This window comes from Trachurus trachurus (genome assembly GCF_905171665.1).
Source record: "Trachurus trachurus genome assembly, chromosome: 23".
In the NCBI taxonomy this organism is placed as follows: domain Eukaryota; kingdom Metazoa; phylum Chordata; class Actinopteri; order Carangiformes; family Carangidae; genus Trachurus; species Trachurus trachurus.
The window spans coordinates 2526138-2546573 of NC_139912.1; the positions used below are offsets into that span (position 1 = coordinate 2526138).

The 20436-nt window shown below is 38.9% G+C and overlaps 1 protein-coding gene across 1 annotated transcript; it reads left to right on the forward strand.

Annotated features, from left to right (window-relative positions):
- Positions 1–1152: 1152 nt before the first annotated feature.
- On the forward strand, positions 1153–18757 carry myrfl (myelin regulatory factor like; the record flags this gene model as incomplete). Its single annotated transcript, XM_083999343.1, has 23 exons — positions 1153–1225; positions 2385–2478; positions 3005–3066; positions 3577–4021; positions 5077–5286; positions 5809–6004; positions 7021–7097; positions 7205–7315; positions 7404–7494; positions 8616–8816; positions 9431–9539; positions 9644–9753; positions 10500–10645; positions 12126–12287; positions 12387–12458; positions 13702–13748; positions 13972–14133; positions 14605–14652; positions 14739–14823; positions 14987–15061; positions 15691–15802; positions 17815–17886; positions 18665–18757. The coding sequence occupies 23 exons, from the start codon at positions 1153–1155 to the stop codon at positions 18755–18757; spliced, it is 2853 nt and encodes a 950-aa protein (XP_083855469.1).
- Between the last annotated feature and the right edge of the window lie 1679 nt (positions 18758–20436).

Genomic DNA, 20436 nt, shown 5'->3' on the forward strand with positions numbered 1-20436 from the left:
CTATGTTAACTTGTCTGTGTGTTTTTTAACAGATGAAAACATGAATTAAGAACAATTTCACATTTTCTAAACTGATAGCTAAAACTTAATTAAAGGGATAGTTCAACATTTTGGCAAATAGGCCCCTTGCCATGATACCTATAGTCATAGCAGCAGGTTCGTTACCTTTAATTGTCGGTGCAAGCTATTTTTAGAACGGCGGAGCAGAGTCGTGAGCTGCTCAGAGCTACGCTACGGAGGCTCATTATGGGATTTCTTGGTTTCCCTCATCAAACTCATCAAACAACTCCAAAACGTTACGAGACGGAGTGAATGTGCAGGTCACAACTTGTCCACGAGAGCGTTTTGGAGTTGTTGGATTGTGTATTTGATGAGTTTGATGAGGGATCAAAAACAATACAGACCTATTGGGTCTAAGCTAATGAAGCTAATGTTGCTAACGTGACTACCTGCATCAATGTAACTCTCAGACGTCTGTTCGTTAAAGGGTTTCTACCCCAAGAAGTCATATGACTCTGGTTTTAATACGGATGTATAACACATTTAACATGTTATTATTCAAGAATAAGACTGAATGAATTTATATTATTTCCTAATTCTGTACAATTAGCTACAAGTTTATATTAAAAACATATTACAGTAGTTGTTGACTTTTAAGGAAACATTATTCAACACTTTATTTTTTTAAGAATCAAACAGATTGACAGATTTTACATTTTCACTTTCCTGGGCAAGACGTTTCTCTTTCTCTTTCTGGTAACTGGATTTAAACAGTGTCTCCAATTTCTCTGTAATCTTCGCGGACTTCTCTCCAGGAAAAAAAATCCATAAAATGACCCAAATAACATAGGCTATCTCATTGTCAAAGAGGTCAGAGGTTAAACCTTCTCTTCCATGTAGTAGTCAACGTTTTGATCTTTGTACCTGGATCAGATTTGACACCAATTCAGCCTCATAAACCTGTTTTCTCTGTTTCACCCACAAACCAACAATGTAGTAATTTTTCTGTGTATTTTAACAACATTTTCAATTAAGCTATCTTCAAAATGTTCCAATACTTATTAATGTGTTCATACATGTTTGTGTTGCTCCATCAGAGCCCCGTCCTGACCCCTCAGGCCTCCCCGGTCTCGGAGCCCCGTCCTGGGCAGCATGGAGCCCGGAGTCGGCCGGGTGCCTCTCCAGGTCCTGGGAGAGAACGAGGCGCTGCAGCAGTTCTTCAGCGGTCAGTTCCTACTCACCGTCAACGTCTTTATATCATGTCATCAGCTTTTTATACCTGTTTATAAAATGATCTGCCACAGCTTTAAAGGGACAACGAGGAGTTTCTATCTGGTTATAAAAAAGTCTCACATTAATGTGGATGAATCTACGTTACCACTTGTTAATGGCTCCATTTTCGATAAATATATGGTTTTGTCTCTATCGTTATTTTGTTATTTTAAAGGGACAACGAGGAGTTTTGGAAAAGTGAAGTGTTTTCTCACTACATTTATGAGCCTCCGCACCGTGAAATTCTTTGACCGGCACAAGACAGACTCATGTTTTCATTCATCAAGAATTAAAGTCAGAGGTTGGAAGACGATCACATACCGTCGTAGTTCCCACCATAAACGGAGATTCGGCGGCGTTATTCTCATGACTCGCCACGAAACCGAAAGTAAGGAAACGCTGGTCGGCTCGCCCAGCATTTCCACCACCACTAATAATAACAAAATAACGACAGAGACAAAACAATATATTTATCTAAAATGGACCATTAACAAGTGGTATCGTAGATTCATCCACATTAATATGAGACTTTTATATTGTCGCGGAATTTTTCGTTCTGCCGATGGAGAAACTCCTTGTTGTCCCTTTAAAACCTGAGAGCTTCAGTGCTGCCCTCTGTCCTCTAAACACAATAACCACCAGCTGTAGCTCTCTCTGCTTTTATTTTGAAAAGCCTTCATGATCAGGAGAAGCAATAGTGGAGTTTTTAGGTGGTTCAAGATGTTCTTCAGGATGTTTTGAAACACATTTGTGCAGTCTTAAGTTGACCCTGAATTATCTTGTACTCTGCTTTGTCATGTCGCTTATATAACTGTGTTCTCCTGTCACTGTACTGTTTTTATGTTTTGGGACTCCGGATGGAAATGAGCATTGCTGCTATAATCCGGCACATTTACATGTTTTTATATGTTCATTGATGTGCACTGTCCCACCCAAATAAACAAATAAAAGTTAAAAAAAAAAAAAGGAAAAGGTGCCTTCAGATAGTTCATGGATCCTAAAGTACCAGTTCTAGTCGGTCTTGAAGAACTTGGAGAAATCTGGGGGTCTGAATACTTTCTGAATCCACCCTAACGGTGCTCGTGTGTGTGTGTGTGTGTGTGTGTGTTCAGGTCAGGATGTGAGTGGTGTGTTGGACAGTTCTGTCGCCGTGGATACAAGCATCCTGGAGCAGTACCTCAGCAATGACATGGATCCCAACAACTTGTAAGATTCACACCATAAATTAGCTATTGATCGGACAAATCTAGTTTGATCAAAACAAGTAGAGAAGATGAATCATCACAGAAAAGGCTTGTTTTAATACCAGATTTGACATTTTCATACCGTATCTACAAATTCCAACTCAGGCCGTTGTTCCTAGCTCAACCAGGAGCAGAATGTATTTGTTTTACAACATCCAGGAGGATCTAAGTTGACAATAAAACTACCAGTCGGAGGTGGAAGGAGTGGTAGTATTAGTACTAATGAGGAAAATGTCCTGTGTTATCTTCATTCATTGACACACGACTGTTATATAAGACGCATAAAAACAACATTGACCTAGTTGGTTATCAGCAAACTAAAGGTTGTAAATAATATCAAGCAGAGAAATGTCAAAACTATCTGATTCTATTAAAACAACATAAAACAACAACCTGTCAAGTTATGAATTAGATCAATCAAATCCAGAGTTTACCATATATTTGACACCAATGTCTGATGTCCAGCTAACTTGACTTTTTTTTCCCAGCATGCTCCCCGAGTCTCCTCCTGACTCGAGCTCGGAGGCCTGCTCACCTGCTCAGATACCAGGTGCTGTTAGTTTATAATATTTCTGAATCTGCACTGCAAAAACTCAAAATCTTTCCAAGAATATTTGTCTTATTTCTTGTCAAAATGTCTCATTTCTAGTCAAAACTAATCTCTTTCCACTTAAAATAAGACTCATCACCTAAAAATTTACTTGTTTTTAGATCATTTTCACTTGTTTCAAACAAATTTTCAGTTGAAATAAGTCGAAAAATCTGCCAGTGAAAGCTGGTTTTTTGTGCTTGTAATAAGAAAGAAAAAGTTGCTCCACTGTCAGATTTTTCCACTTATTTCAAGTGAAAATCTGCTTGAAAGAAGTAAAAAGTGTCTGAAAACAAGCTACTTTTTAATGTGCTGAGTCTTATTTTTAGTAGGCTACAATTAGGTTTGTTTTGACTAGAAATGACATTTTAACTATAAATAAGACAAATATTCTCGGTAAGATATTTGGGTTTTTGCAGTGTGTGTTTAATTGAGAACTTGTACTGACACTGTCAAACTGAAACCAAACAGACTTCCACCAGGAGCCGCCATATTGGTCCAACCAGCCGCCGCCCCATCAGGTTTTCCCTCCAACGAGGCAAACTGCCGCTTCCTCATCCTGTCGCTTTAAGGACCGAGACTCCGCCCACATCCACATCCACGGCCACTCTGACGTGCTGACCCACGATCAGCTCCGCAGTTTGGGCCTCACTAACACTTACATCAAGTCTGGGACTCCACCTGCCCCTCCACCTGCCCCCCCTGCCCCCCCTCTGCACCAGCACCCGCTCCACTCACCGGAGCACGTCCGCTACCTGAGTCCAGAGAGCTGCTCGCAGGTTTACACGCCGCCCACGCCTCCTTCTCCGCCCTCAAACACCTACGCTGCCGCTGCACCGTGCGCTGGTCCAGATGTCGGTCCACCGCATTTAACTGCGCCCCCTTTGCTGGGCTCTGCCCCCACGCTACACACCTGGTCAGTTTCTTAACTTTTCATCTTAAAGTCATCATTTCATAATTTTTTGTAAACACTGAAGAAATATGTATGTGTGAGCTCCTCCCAGACTCTGATCATTAAACTGGACCCAGACATGGCCATTAAACTCTTCCCAGAGGACGTTAAATGTTTGATCCAGTTCGTAATGTCACAAAAGTTCAAAGATGTATTTTGTGTGTAGTTAAAAGGGATAGTTCAACATTTTGTCAAATTGGCCCATTGCCATGGTCCCTATAGTCATAGCAGTAGGTTTGTTACCTTTAATTGCCGGTGCAAGCTATTTTTAGAACGGCGGAGCAGAGCCGTGAGCTGCTCAGAGCTACGCTACGGAGGCTAATGGGATTTCTTGGTTTCCCTCATCAAACTCATCAAATACACAATCCAACAACTCCACAACGGTCTGGTGGACAAGTTGTGACCTGCACATTCACCACGCTATGAGATAATAACACAACGTTACCAGACAGAGTTGTTTTAGAGGGAAATACAGAGACTGTTGATGAAAAACTGTCCCTGAAGGCAACGTGCATCAGTGGTTTTGCATGAATTTCCCTCTAAAACAACTCTGTGTGGTAACGTTCTGTTATTATCTCATAGCATGGTGAATATATTCTGTGGCTGTTTGAAAAGTAGTAGAAAAGTCCTCAAAAGTGCTGGAACTGGCTGTACAATGAGGGAAAAAACTCTGAATGAGTAAATGAGCAGAACAAGACTTCAATTGTCACCAGGTACTGTTGGTACATAGAGCAGGGTATCGTCTGCAAAAAGGTTTACTTTAATATTATGTTTGAAAATAGTGTCCTTAAATGAAGCATGAAAACATAAAGTGGAAGTGAATCTCTCATTGAGCCTTGTGGGACACCACAATATGGGCAAAAGAAGATGATGCATTACCAGTAGCACCAGGGAAAAGGTCCATAAGCACCAAGAGGAAGTCGGATTAGATGCAACTTTCTGAAGAGCTTTGTAAAGTTTGTGCAGATTTAACATCGACTGAGGTTTGGTTTGAATCCCTTTGTCTTGTTATGCTTCAGCTCCCCACAAAATAAAAAGAGGAGGAGATCAGAGAGTGAGGAACCACCGGTCAGCAGCTCCTACAGCGATGGTGATGGTTCCTGTGGTGGCAGCTCAGGGAGCAGCGGAGGTGGAGGTGGACTAAATTTGGGATCGTACCAGCTTCTCACCTGGGAACAGTTCAGACCGGAGCAGTGGAGCAGTTTATACGACAGCAGCTACCAGACACTGTGAGTAAAGAAAAGGTTTTTATTTTAAATCTGGTCAGTAGTTGTTGAGACATCAGGATGAAAGGAATCGGACGTCCACATTGCAAAAACTCAAAATCTTTCAAAGAATATTTGTCTTATTTCTTGTCAAAATGTCTCAATTTTCATCAAAACTAATCCCTTTCCACTTAAAATAAGACTCGTCACCTAAAAATTAACTTTGTTTTTAGATCATTTTCATTTGTTTCAAACAAATTTTCACTTGAAATAAGTAGAAAGATCTGCCAGTCAAAGCAAGTTTTTTGTGTAATAAGAAAGAAAAACTTGATCCACTGTCAGATTTTTCTACTTATTTCAAGTGAAAACATGCTTGTCTAAAAACAAACTACTTTTTAATGTGATGAGTCTTATTTTCAGTATAATGAGATTTGTTTTGACTAGAAATTACATTTTGACTAGAAATAAGAAGACAAATATTCTTGGTAAGATTTTGAGTTTTTGCAGTGCAGCATCCCATCAAGAATGGATGTTGTTCGTTTGCAGGTCTCCTCCGGCCTACCACGTCGACACAGATAAAGGCTTCAACTACTCCGCAGCTGACGAATCCTTCATCTGCCAGAAGAAGAATCACTTCCAGGTCACCATTCACATCGGTGTCGCTGCGGAGCCGCAGGGCGTCAGGACACCCAGCGGCACACGGGAGGTCGACCACTTCCAAGTAAAGGTGTTTGGGATCAAGGTACGTAAGGGACTCAAATGTCTCATAGGATGGGGGAAACTATGGCCCAATCCCATTTCCCCCCTTGGCCCTACCACTTCCCCCTACCCCTCTGTTTTGCGCGTTCACGTGTAGGGGTAGGGGTGTCCCAATTCCTGTTAGGACAGAGGGGTAGGGGGAAGTGGTAGGGCTACATACCCCTTCAAACTGAGATTTTTCAGAGGCACACTTCGAACGGAGGGGTATGAAAAGTTTCCCAGAATGCATTTCGCGGCAGCCGGCAGCGGTGGCTGTAAAACGAAAAGCTGTTTTATTTCTTGCTCTAGCGATGTTATTACATCACTTTATTAAGTTTTAATATTTTTTCATGCGAGAAAGTAACTGTTTAGGTCCCAAATGTGTGGTTAGTTTATCCAAATGACGGCTGGTTAGTTTGCAGCAGCTGGTCTGCAGCGCTGCTCCGCCGGCCAAACTACGTCCTCATCCCGGGAGAGAAGGCGATCGCTTATTAACTTACCCGCAGGTTTTTAGAGGTTTACTACCGGCTTGTCAAATTATTTTTAGCAGGTAAATGTTGGTCTCTTTGATGAAATCTAACAATTGTGGCAGTAGCATTTTAGTTTGTTTGAATGAAAAGTGAAGCTTCATGTGTATTCTTGGATAGAAGAGCAGCGCTGCTTCTGGGCTCTGTAGCCTACATACATTAAACACCACATTTACAAAAATAAATAAATGTTTTACAATGAACCGATCAGTCTGCATTAAGTTTTATTTTATTTTAAGTTATATATGGTACAAGGCGATTGGATTTCTGGCAAAAGCTCGCCGCATCTGCTTACATAAAAGCCAGTGGAGACTACGGAATGACGTAGCCTATGTGATTGTTGAAGGGGTGTCCCAATTCGTAGGGGTTGACTTTCGGGTAAAAAAGGGAAATGGGATTGGGCCACTATATCAACACTTTTGTGAATGCACACTGATACCGTTGATGATATAACCCCAAAGAAGTCAGTATGATATGAGCTTTGTCCGTACAGATGGATGCTCCGAGCCACCAAGTGACCATCGAGCAGTCGCAGCCTGACCGAAGCAAAAAGCCGTTCCACCCTGTCAGGTAGGCAACAGATGAAGCTTCAGCTATCAGTATTTCCAAGTACACTTAATTAAATAAAGGTTGACAAAAACTATGACAAATACTAAAATGAAATCCCAAACACCCAGGGTAAACCTTCCTGGAGGGAAGATCACCAAGGTAACACTCGGCCGGCTGCACTTCAGTGAGACGACGGCCAACAACATGAGGAAGAAAGGCAAACCGAACCCTGACCAGAGGTGTGTGAGCATATAAATGAATGAACTGCAGTCAGAAGGGAGCTACATGCTAACTGCTACCTGTATCTGTATCTGTACCTGTGTGAAGGTATTTCCAGTTGGTGGTCGGTCTTTACGCCGCAGTAGGAGAGGAAACCTTCCTCCTGACGGCTCTGGTGTCGGAAAGGATCATCGTCAGGGTAACGGCACCAACTTTAAATCAATAACATACAGTATGGCTGTTTTCGAAACCGCATACTACCGTACTGCCTACTACATACTGCGTTAGTATACTGTATAGTACTGCATACTGAATGTGGGATTCAGTATGCTACTTCAGCAGAGCGACGCTGTTCACACTGCAGTAACAGTATAGTTTCCCAGAATGCATTTCACGTCAACCGGTAGCAGTAGCTGTAAAACAGGTGAAAAGCTGTTTTATTTCCCGCTCTAGCGCTGTTATTACGTAACTTTATTACGTTTTAATATTTTTTCATGCGAGAAAGTAACTGTTAAGACTCCAAATATACGGCCAGTTTATCCAAACGACGGCTGTTTAGAAGTTTGCTCCGATGTTTTTCGGAGAAGTGAAGCTCCGCAGCGACCGGGACATCACAGAGACAGCAGCCGGTCTGCAGAGCTGCTCGGCCGGCCAACCTCCGTCATCATCCTGGGGGAGAAAACAATCGCTAATTAACTTACCCGCAGATTTTTAGAGGTTTACACCGGCTGGTTAAATTATTTTTAGGAGGTAAATGTTGGTCTCATTGATGAAATCTAACAATTGTGGCAGTAGCATTAGTTTGTTTGAATTAAAAGTGAAGCTTCCTGTGTGTATTGGACAGAAGAGCAGCGCTGCCTCGGGGCTCTGTACAGAAATCACCACATTTACATCAATAAATAAATGTTTTACAATGAACCGATCAGTCTGCATTAAGTTTTATTTTATTGATTAAACTTTATAACATAGTTACGGTACACAGCTTTGTTGTTGTTGTTTTTTTAACACGGCTTTGGTTATGGCAGATAACTTCTATGCCGGTTAGACGTCAGGGGCGCATTGCATTGTGGGATACAGTACGCCATGTAGACTGGTCAGATGCATACTGGAGATCTTTCCCGAATCAATACGACATCCGGGAATTTTTCGCATACTGCAGATTTTGCTTTTGTTGGCATACTGCATACTACATACTGCATTTTGGCCAAATCAGTACGTACTAGCAGTATAGTATGCGGTTTCAAATACAGCCTATAACTCAATAAACCAGGGATCCTCATCCTGTCAAACATGGATCTAAGAGTGAGCTCCGTCCTCCAGGCCTCTAACCCCGGTCAGTTTGAGACGGACGGAGACACCGTGTGGCAGCGTGGGGCGGTGCAGGACTCTGTGGTCTGTCAGGGTCGGGTCGGCATCAACACCGACTCTCCTGACGAGGCGCTGGTCGTCTGCGGCAACGCCAAGGTGATGGGCGCCATCATGCAGCCGTCTGACTGTCGTGTCAAAGAAAACATTCATGAGGTAAGGAGAACTGGACCTCAGCACCATCTAGTGCCAGTATTAAAGGGATAGTTCAACATTTTGGCAAATTGCCATAATCCTTATAGTCATAACAGTAGGTTCGTTACCTTTAATTGTCGGTGCAAGCTATTTTTAGAACGGTGGAGCAGAGCCGTGAGCTGCTCAGAGCTACGCTACGGAGGCTCATGGGATTTCTTGGTTTCCCTCATCAAACTCATCAAATACACAATCCAACAACTCCACAACGCTCTGGTGGACAAGTTGTGACCTGCACATTCACCACGCTATGAGATAATAACACAACGTTGCCACACAGAGTTGTTTTAGAGGGAAATTCATGCAAAACCGCTAATGCGGGGGCAGTTTTTCAGCAAGCAGTCTCTGCATTTACCTCTAAAACAACTCTGTCTGGTAAAGTTCTGTTATTATCTCATAGCAATTAAAGGTAACAAACCTGCTCCTAAGACTATAGGGATTATGGCAATGGGCCAATTTGCCAAAATGTTGAACTATCCCTTTAAGAATGACGATTTTTTTTTTTTTTTTATTGTCAGATTTTACTCATTTCAAATTCTTTAAATGTCAAATGAATTAATAAATGTATCATTTATCAGGTCAACTCTGAGCAGCAGCTGAAGAGAATCACTCAGATGAGAATAGTTGAGTTTGATTATAAACCAGAGTTTGCGTCGACCATGGGAGTGGACCACATCCACCAGACAGGTAACGGTCATGTGTTCCTACACCAGGTGACTGTGCTGCTGTGTAGATTATTATCATTAATGTTATGAATGTATTATATGATAATAATGTTGATAATGTTTCAGGTGTCATAGCTCAGGAGGTGAAGGAGCTGCTGCCGTCAGCGGTCCGGGAGGTCGGAGACGTCACCTGCTCTGATGGAGAGAAGATCCAGAATTTCCTGATGGTGGACAAGGTAGAGTACTTCCTGCCTCCAGACTGTGCTGTGATTCTGTTTATTGGTTAAAGGGATAGTTCACCCAAAATTCAAATTCACTATCATTCATTATCTACTCCCCCTCATGTCAACTAAGAGCTGTGAGAAGTTTCAGAGTCCTCCGTGGCTTCTCAGAGTTACAGCGGGGGTCCGCGCAGCAGTATTTGTCCATATAATGGTTGTCAATGGATACCAACTTTCTTCGTCCAAAAAGACACACCAAAAAACATCCAAATACCTCCATACTGCTCGTCTGTAATGTCCCTCTTGTATTGAAGCCCCGACATGAGAAATTGTTCCGCCGGTCAGTGCAAATCACGAGAGATTTGCACATGCTACACGCTACAAACAAGCTTAAAATATAGACTTATTTAATTTTTTTTCGGAACAATTTCTCATTTCGGGGCTTCAATACAAGAGGGACATTACAGACGAGCAGCATGGAGGTATTTGGATGTTTTTTGGTGTGTCTTTTTGTTACGAAGACAGTTGGTATCCATTTGCAACCGTTATATGGACATGCACTGCTACGCCAAGACCCCCTGTAACTCAGAGAAGCCACGGAGGACTCTGAAACTTCTCCCAGCCCTTAGTCCACATGAGGTGAGGAGATAATGAGTGACATTTGAATTTTGGGTGAACTATCCCTTTAAAGTTCTCGAGGGATTTGTGTAGGATCTGTATTCCCTTCTGAAGGCCTCGTCCTCGTCCTCCTCCTTCTCCAGGAGCAGATCTTCATGGAGAACATCGGGGCGGTGCAGCACCTGTCGAAGCTCACCGACAACCTGGAGACTCGGATCCAAGACTTGGAGGTGTGGAACCGTCGACTGGCCAAACTGAAGAGCCTCACGGGAAGCCTGCGCTCCACAGAGTACGTGTCTTTATCTATTTTATATCAATCAAATCAATCAATCAAAAATAAACTTTAATGTCCCCGGAGGGAAAATTGTCTTGGACAATCAATGCTGTACATCCTGCAAAACAGATTTTAAAACCATACACCATTTCACATACTCACACACACAACCAACAGAGATCACGTACAGACAGTACGACTAAGTTCATAGTTCATACAAAGTAATAAATAATTATTGCACTTTCTACTGTATATAATGCATCTTGCCTCAGTATTGCCACTCTCTGGATCTAAATTGCACCATTTTGCACCATTTCATATGTGTGGACTCCACCATCAGCATCAATTTAAAGGTGCCGAAGGAATAGAATATGTATCTATTAAAAAAAGAAATGTATATATCAATTAAAATGATGAATATAAGACAACAAAACCCTTAAACATAATTTTACAGTACACAGATAATAACCAAATACCTAATATAAAACACATATGATCCAGAACTGGATAGCAAGTAGAATAGAGTGAAAAGAACCAAAAAAAAAATATAGACAGGTGTGGACAAAATGACCGGTGGTTGCCTAGTTTGTTTTTCTCAGCTTCTGCAGAGTGCTGTAGAGAATATAGTGCCATGGAAAAGTACTGATGATAAGTGTGTGTATGTGTGTATGTGTGTATGTGTGTTGTGTGTGTTGTATAACAGCTGCATCATCGTGTTATCAGTGTGTTGGCTCAAATCAGAGTTCAAGGACAATCAAGTGTTGAAGGCTACTGTATGAGACTGAACAGCACACTGCAAAAACTCAAAATCTTTCCAAGAATATTTGTCTTATTTCTTGTCAAAATGTCTCATTTCTAGTCAAAACTAATCTCTTTTCATTTAAAATGAGACTCGGCACCTAAAAAATAACTTGTTTTTAGATCATTTTCACTTGTTTCAAACAAATTTTTACTTTAAATAAGTAGAAAAATCTGCCAGCGAAAGCAGGTTTTTTGTGCTTGTAATAAGAAAGAAAAACTTGCCCCACTATCAGATTTTTCTACTTATTTCAAGTGAAAATCTGCTTGAAAGAAGTAAAAAAGTGTCTAAAAACAAGCTGCTTTTTATGTGATGAGTCTTATTTTAAGTAGAATGAGATTGTTTTGACTAGAAATAAGACAAATATTCTTGGTAAGATTTTGAGTTTTTGCAGTGCAGCAATGTTACTAGACCAGGATTCACTGCTGCTACACGGGATCAAGCTGTGAAGTGACCAAAATAAACAAAATGGACACCTGCTGAGCTGTAGTTTTACCTCTGGGTTGTTGAAAGGCATTGTGGGAAGTATTGGCAATGACTAATCAAAGCTAAAGTCATGAGTCAAGGACAATAGATTCACTTGAACTGTGTCCAACGTGCTCGAGACGCCTTGATGTGTCTATAAAGAATTTTCTAATTGACTCACTGCAGAATAAAAGCTCAAATAAATTCTTGCTCGTGTGTTTCCTCCCATAGGAAACCCCGGACAAACAGCAGCGAGTCAACAATGTCGACTTCTGACACACGTAAGACTGTGAAAGTCCAGAAGGAAGGCTGTGGTCAGAAATACAGGAACTGTACGAGGCGTAAGATCTTCCGGGCCGGAGCGTTCAGCTTGTTGGCGGCCTTGGCTTTCTGGTGAGGCTTCGATAGGCCTAACACTTCCTGTTTGTCCTCAGGAGAAATCATATGTCAAAATACATGAATTACACAAATAATGATGGTCTGTGTCTGCAGCATCATCTCCATCACCGCTCTGTACCTACTAAATATCAAGGTGGAGGACTCGGATGGTTTTCCCAACCTCAGGTAACCAACCAGCCTCCAGTCACCAGATACTAAACACCCACCATATACCTCCTTGTTTGGAAACAAATATCTGTAGAAACATCTGGATGTAAATCACCAAACGAACGCCTCGGTTCAACAATTCAACATCCATCTTGTAACCTCTTCTCATTGGTTTAGCCTTATTAAACACCCGTAATTATTAACACAATTCACCCAACAACCATGTAGGAGGATCATAGCCACTTCCTGGTACTAATGGTGGTCACCTGGAAATCATCTGGGACCACCAGTATTAATGCTAGAGTTTGTTTCCTGGTAACCACCTAGTAACACCCAACCAGGCAACTTCTTAGCAATACCCAACAACTACCTCTTTACAGTCACCTGACAATCACCATTACTAAACCTTGTACGTTCTTTAGCAACCACAGAGTAGCTTAAACACCCATAATCCATCGCTTCATCTTGTTTAAAGGGACAACGAGGAGTTTTGGAAGACTCATGTTTTCATTCATCAAGAATTAAAGTCAGAGGTTGGAAGACGATCATATACCGTCGTAGTTCCCACCATAAACGGAGATTCGGCGGCGTTATTCTCATGACTCGCCACGAAACCGAAAGTAAAGAAACGCTGGTCGGCTCGCCCAGCATCTCCACCACCACTAATAATAACAAAATAACCATATAGACAAAACCATATATTTATCGAAAATGGACCATTAACAAGTGGTAACGTAGATTCATCCACATTAATATCAGACTTTTTGATAACCAAATAGAAACTCCTCGTTGTCCCTTTAAAGAGGAACTTTGCTAAGATTTGTACTTTTATTAAACAGCTTCACAGTAATTGTGATGGTTAAAGGACTAGTTCCAGGGAGAATGGAGCGTCTCTTGGCTGAAAACCAACCTTGTAAGATCAGAGCCTCCGACCTGGTGTCCCCGCTCTCGGCACCGTGACACAAACACGCCCTGTAATCCGTAATCTCTTGTTTATGACAGATAAGACTACACAAATCAAACGTATATGATATAATATAACCTTATCCAACGCTCCATGGATTGACTTCTCGCCGGCTTCGTTGAAAACAAATGCACCTAGCTTGTTAGCTACTGTAAACAGCGAAAAAGCAACCAGACTTTCAAAGTTCCCCTTTAATTAAATCAATTTTTCAAATTATTAAACCTGGCTGCCTTTAGTTTTTATAACATTGTGACATTCACAGACACAATAACTCTGATCGTTGTTTCTGTCTGTTAGTAACGGCAGCGTGGCTCCTCTGCAGACCACGGCCTGGACCAGCACAGGTAAAACACAACCTGACACAACAACTCACCTCATGATAACGATTATCTGAATAATGATTATTAAGTCTCCTGCACACATAGAGAATCAGGATAATCCAGAGTCCAAAGTTTTAATAGAGATAACCACTGACCTGTAAAAATGGCTACCGATAATCAATGAGTTTGTTCGTTCATTCATTCATATGCAAATTTTTTATTATAATGTTTATTTTTCGACCTCCAGTCCCACCGACCAGTCCCCTGGGCCCCTGGCCCCCGGATGTGGACTTCTGTGACCTGTTGTACTGTGACCACGTGTACTGTTGCCCCACAGCAGCCAATCACAGCATAGACTTCAACGTCACCGCCACTGAGTCAGCTGGAGCGGAAAATCTTGATATTAGAGGTAATAATGGACCAGTGCACTGCAAAAACTCAAAATCTTACCAATAATATTTGTCTTATTTCTAGTCAAAACAAATCTCATTATACTTAAAATAAGACTCATCACATAAAAAGTAGCTTGTTTTTAGACACTTTTTACTTATTTCAAGCATATTTTCACTTGAAATAAGTAGAAAAATCTGATAGCTGCTTTCACTGGCAGATTTTTCTACTTATTTCAAGTGAAAATTTGTTTGAAACAAGTGAAAATGATCTGAAAACAAGTTAATTTTTAGGTGATGAGTCGTATTTTAAGTGGAAAGAGTTTAGTTTTGACTAGAAATTAGACATTTTGACAAGAAATAAGACAAATATTCAGTTTTTGCAGTGTACTTGTTGGTTTTAACACAAACACGAAACAACATACAGTATAGCCTAATGCATGACATGACATAAAAAGGTTTTAATATTTGGTTTGTTGTTCCTCCTTTAGAAAATAGAAAAGAAAAACTTTATCGGAAGCTGAAAAGTGCCAGAGATTGTAAGTTTCCAATATTTTTTAATGAACTAACATTGTGATGAAACCTCTTCAACATCCACCAATGACTTTTTCTTCCTGTCTGTCAGGGACGAACACCACCATCCATTCTTTCACAATAAAAGAGAACCAGCAGGTGATTGACAGCAAATACTGTCTAAGAGACGAATGTGGGTGAGTACAGAGAGACAAAGACAAACTATACTGTCATTATCTTATTACCAGTGCGATACAATGACCTTTTTCTTTGTCACTCGCACATTATATTACAACAATAAAATGACTGTGATCGGCCATAATTTGGGCAGGATTTATGATTTTGTTGCGTCTCTTTCAGGCCGGCTAGATACGCCTACAGAGTTCCCATCAACCAGTTTGTTCCAGTCAACATGAGAATTACTCTGCTCATGAAGTAAGTCAAGTTAAAACCAAACCAAAATCAGATAAGAGACGAATAACACAAGAGCTGTGGCTAACATCAAACATTCACTTTATTCATCCATTCAGACCTTGAATCTACATTAATTTAAATAATTTTGAACATATATGTAAGAGTGGCCTGCTAACAATCATTATACAGTCTGCTAATGGGAGCAAATGGTAGCTAATGGTAAGCTAATGGGAGCTAATGGTAAGCTAATGGTAGCTAATGGTAAGCTAATGGTAGCTAATGGGTAAAATGCAAATATAGAAATGTAACGGGTGCCAAAGTAAAGCTGAAATAAAAAACTAAAGACTTTTTGAAGATTTCAGAAATATTGCTATGCTAACTAGCTAACATACTCACATCAGCAGTATTGTAGCCAATTTTATCTTATAGTTTTATAGTATTAATAGGCTATACATTATATATTCTTGAGACACAATGTTCACCATTTTTTGGCGCAGCTGTTTAGCACACTAGCTAACTAGCTAACTCAACTTTGGCACTTTTGGATGTAAACTGAGCTAGCTAAAACCCTGTCGTGTCTTAAGTAGAGAAGATTAAATCTTAAAACACGAATTAAATACAAAATATTTCCATGTGTTTTGTTTCTGTAGCTCCACTGAGTTGTTGGTGGTTCACCTGTGCAGCTTCGATGAGGAGGCGGCCTGTTCGTCTCTGCTGGACATGAACACCGTCACCGGCAGCAGCTACCAATCAAACACACAGGTCAGTTCATCAATAATATGACGTAGTGATTTTTGTTGTGTTGTTGCTTTTCTTTTCTACGAAGGAGTATTAGGACCAGCCAAAAAAAAATAAAAAATCAGCCAAAAAAAAGGCCAGACGGAAAAAACAACAACTGCAAACTTCTTCGTAGTTTTCTTATGTTTATTTTACATTTTGTTTTATCAGTTTCAGTTTCAGTTTAATTTATTGACAAGGGACAATGTACATTAATAAAACATTGTAAAAAACAAATTTAAATGCACCCGAGTTAGCTAAAAAAGCAAATTTTCATCGCCAGTGCCTCTGCCTGATGTTAAAAGGCAACCTTAAAAAAAAAGCAACAATGAGGTAAAATACCAAGACATATTAATAAATATACATTTGTAAGACAATACACACATTTGCGATAGTACCAAAAGACCAAAGACACATTCAATTCACATTAATAAATATACATTTGTAAGGCCATAACACACGTTTGCGGTGGCACAAGGTAGTTAGTGCTCATAATATAATCAGTTCTTAGTGCTGCCATCATACACTGCAAAAACTCAAAATCTTACCAAGAATATTTGTCTTATTTCTAGTTAAAATGTCATTTCTAATCAAAACAAATCTCATTATACGTAAAATAAGACTCATCACATTAAAAAGTAGCTTGTTTTTAGACACTTTTTACTTCTTTCAAGCATATTTTCACTTGGAATAAGTAGAAAAATCTGATAGTCGAGCAAGTTTTTCTTTCTTATTACAAGCACAAAAAACTTCCTTTCACTGGCAGATTTTTCTACTTATTTCAAGTGAAAATTAGTTTGAAACAAGTGAAAATGATCTAAAAACAAGTTAATTTTTAGGTGATGATTCTTATTTTAAGTGAAAAGAGTTTAGTTTTGACTAGAAATTAGACATTTTGACAAGAAATAAGACAAATATTCTTGGAAAAATTTTGAGTTTTTGCAGTGTAGGGCATCAGCAATATTCATTAGCACGGATGAACAATTTTGTATGTAGAGCCTTTAAACCAAGATTTTCAACCTCGGATATTTACCAAGTTATTTATGCTCATCATGAGAAAACATAAAAGAAACAAAACACTAAACTATTATTTGTGTTGTTGCTGTTTTGTCCGTCTTTGTCTGTGTGTGTGTGTTGCTGTGTGAGTCACTGAGGTTCCAGTTCACTGAGCCAGTTAATAATGCAGCAGTTGAATGGGAAACACAAACACTGGTGAATAATGGATGTGTTGCAGGGTTTCCCCTCACATCACAACGACAACATGATAATCACAGCCACGTTCACACACTGACCCACATGTCAACGGACCAAACACACGTGTAAGTGTGTGTGTGTGTGTGTGTGACACGGGTTTATTTAGGTTTCATTAGAACTTGTGATTCTTGTCTCACTTTGTGCGAAACGTGCAGATTGAATTCTCATTGTACAAATATTTCTTCAAGAACAGAGCAAAAACAATCCAGCACTAAAACTTTATGTCTGTGGTTTCAGTCTTGGTTTTTTATTTGCAACGTTTTTTAAGAAACAGTCGAGTTTCAACAGTTTCAACACTGTTTAAACGTCTTCTTTTATGTCAAAGCGCCAAATATTTTCAACTTCCAGCTTCTCGTTTGTGCGTTTTCAGCTTTTCTTTGACTTATGTGATTGCGAAATGAACTTATTTATATATATTTTTGGACAATGCATCACTTTGGACTTTTAATTTTCAAATTTGGGATGGACAATGGGGGAGTAATTGTTGGATTAATATATAATTGCAGCTCTATCCTGCATTATGACATTACGGCTTTCCAAAGTGGAGTTTGACACGACCACGTCTGATCCAGCAGATTGTTTTTATTGGACATTAAATATCTTTAACGAGCCGCCTGTGCAGCCAAATATTGTTCAAACCCACAGAACTTTGTTTTTGAGATCCGACGGGTTCGAGTGTAAAAAACTGTGTGTTTGATTTAGACCTGATTGACTGCTGCGTTTGTCTGTTTCTGTTTCTGCAGGGGGAACACGAGTGGCCTCTTCACGTGGCTCGACTTTATCACAGCTCCTATCATTTCCGCTCTGCAGTGGCCGTAAGACACAGAAAAATGATTATTTATTTCATTTGTCTTTACATTTTATTTGTATTTTTCAAATTTTCATTCTGTACTTCCACTGTTTTTATTCAGAGATTCAAAAGATTCAAATTTTTTTTTTTCTTGTCAATTCTAAGACATAAAGAAGAAACATGTCTTTTCGATTCTTCTTCAGAGAATTGACAATAAAAATCTTTGAATCTTTGATAATAAAAACAGTTGAAATACAGACTGAAGATTTGGGGGGAAAATGATGAAGGATAAATCTGATGTTATTCTATATTTTTCTTAATTCCATAAAATCCTGGTTAAGTAAATTCCATAACCATCTGGAAAAGGAGACAATAGCAGGTTTCTTAAGGGACAATATTTATAGGATTAATCCCAAATTTGGAAACAATAGATCTGCATGGCTCATACAGACAGTATTGGGTTGTAAGTTATAGTTGTAGTTATAGTAAGTCATCATTTGTCTTCATGAGTTTTGTTGACAGTGAAAAATGTTGAAAACTGTATAATAACATCAGCCCTGTCCTTTAAATCTAAAGATAGATAGATAGATAGATAGATAGATAGATAGATAGATAGATAGATAGATAGATAGATAGATAGATAGATAGATAGATAGATAGATAATAAAAATGCAGGATTGCAGTGGAAAGTGCAAGTGCATACATAGTAAAGTTATCAGAGTTTGGGAACATCTTCTTTATTCTTTATTCTTTATTTCAGTTTTATTTAATCTATTGATTGAAGTTTACACGTCTCTCTGCAGGGTCAAGCAGACTGCAATACCGACCACCACTTCTCGGGGGCGCTCTTCACTGACTACATCTTCCACTTCTACAGACGCTGCACAGACTCATAGACAAAACTCATAAACATAATGCATTCTGTATAAATTAAATATAAACACTTTTAATATTAGTTTTTGTCCTCACGTTGATGATAATCAGAGAAACTGGAGCAGATTTCTACACAGGAACGTCTGCTGCTGGGGTTTTATTTTTTATTAAAGACACAAATTAATTTTTTATTGTAACATAAATCACTTTACTAAACCGTATCATTTTACAGATTGTTCAGCAGTGAAAGTTTATTAGATTAGATTAGATCAGAAAACAAATATTTCTTTTACATTCCTCAATTTACTGTCTTTTATTTTCATGTGTTTCTTGTTTTGTTCGATAGTGTTAAAGTAATAGAGACTGAACTGATGAAAGGATTAGGTCAAAGTTTATTTCTCATAATTTAACATCCAACCTTCACACAACACTGACGTTTATAACAGTGACGGTTATGTATAAATAAATAGATCTCTGACTGATTTTATTCACCTTGATGAGATTATTTAAATTGAATGTTTTGTCTTTTCTATGATGTTTGTTAACTTTATCTGTAAAGCACTTAATCTCATTTATACAAACCCAATGTGGATTCTGTCATTAATGTCTGAATTACTGAGAATAAAACCTGAATTTTGATCTCACACATTTGTCTGAGATCTCTATTATGAAGGTTATTTTTTTTCTTTAAAAGCTTTTAAATACTTCAGATATAATTAGGATGCAGAGTTTAAGAAGAACTGCTGCAGTCACCTCCAACAGTAACAACAGTTCAGTGGTATTAAAGTTTCTTAACACTGAAACTGTTGAAGTGAATCCTGATTTCTCTGCTTTATGTGAAATAAAAGAATAAGACCAGTGAAAAACAGTCCAATAAAATATTTTTTTTAAATTGCAAATTATCTTTATCTTTGTTTTCTTCTTTATTTGACTCTGACATTTTTATATTTGATTTGAAATTGTTATTATATTCAAATAGTGATGAACTCCCCGAGCAGTAAATCCTTACAATAACATACCACTCTTGGTAAGTTGGTCAATTTTAAATGTGAATTCATCCATCGTAATGTGAACCACGTATTAATATCCATTTTAATTTAATATTGACTCTATTTTCCCTGTTTTGTTTCATTTTAATATCTTTATCTCTGATATAATATATTTTATTGCTTTTATTGATTATTATTTTGTCCTTTTGTGTCTAATTTATATTTCTAATTGTTGCAAACTTCATGAAAGGAGGTCATCAAATTACGTTCATTTTTATTACTACTTTGGACTTTCAAAACAGTTATTTTCCTGTAGATACTCATACAAGGACTTTCAGTAGTTTTAATGATTCCCCATTGTTTCGCCCTGAGTCTAATGTGCAAAAACTCAAAATCTTTCCAAGAATATTTGTCTTATTTCTTGTCAAAATGTCTCATTTCTAGTCAAAACTAAACTCTTTCCACTTAAAATAAGACTTATCACCTAAAAATTAACTTGTTTTTAGATCATTTTCACTTGTTTCAAACAAATTTTCACTCGAAATAAGTAGAAAAATCTGCCAGTGGAGCAAGTTTTTTGTGCTTGTAATAAGAAAGAAAAACTTGCTCCACTGTCAGATTATTTTAAGTGAAAATCTGCTTGAAAGATGTAAAAAAAAGTTTCTAAAAACAATCTACTTTTAATGTGATGAGTCTTATTTTAAGTATAGTGA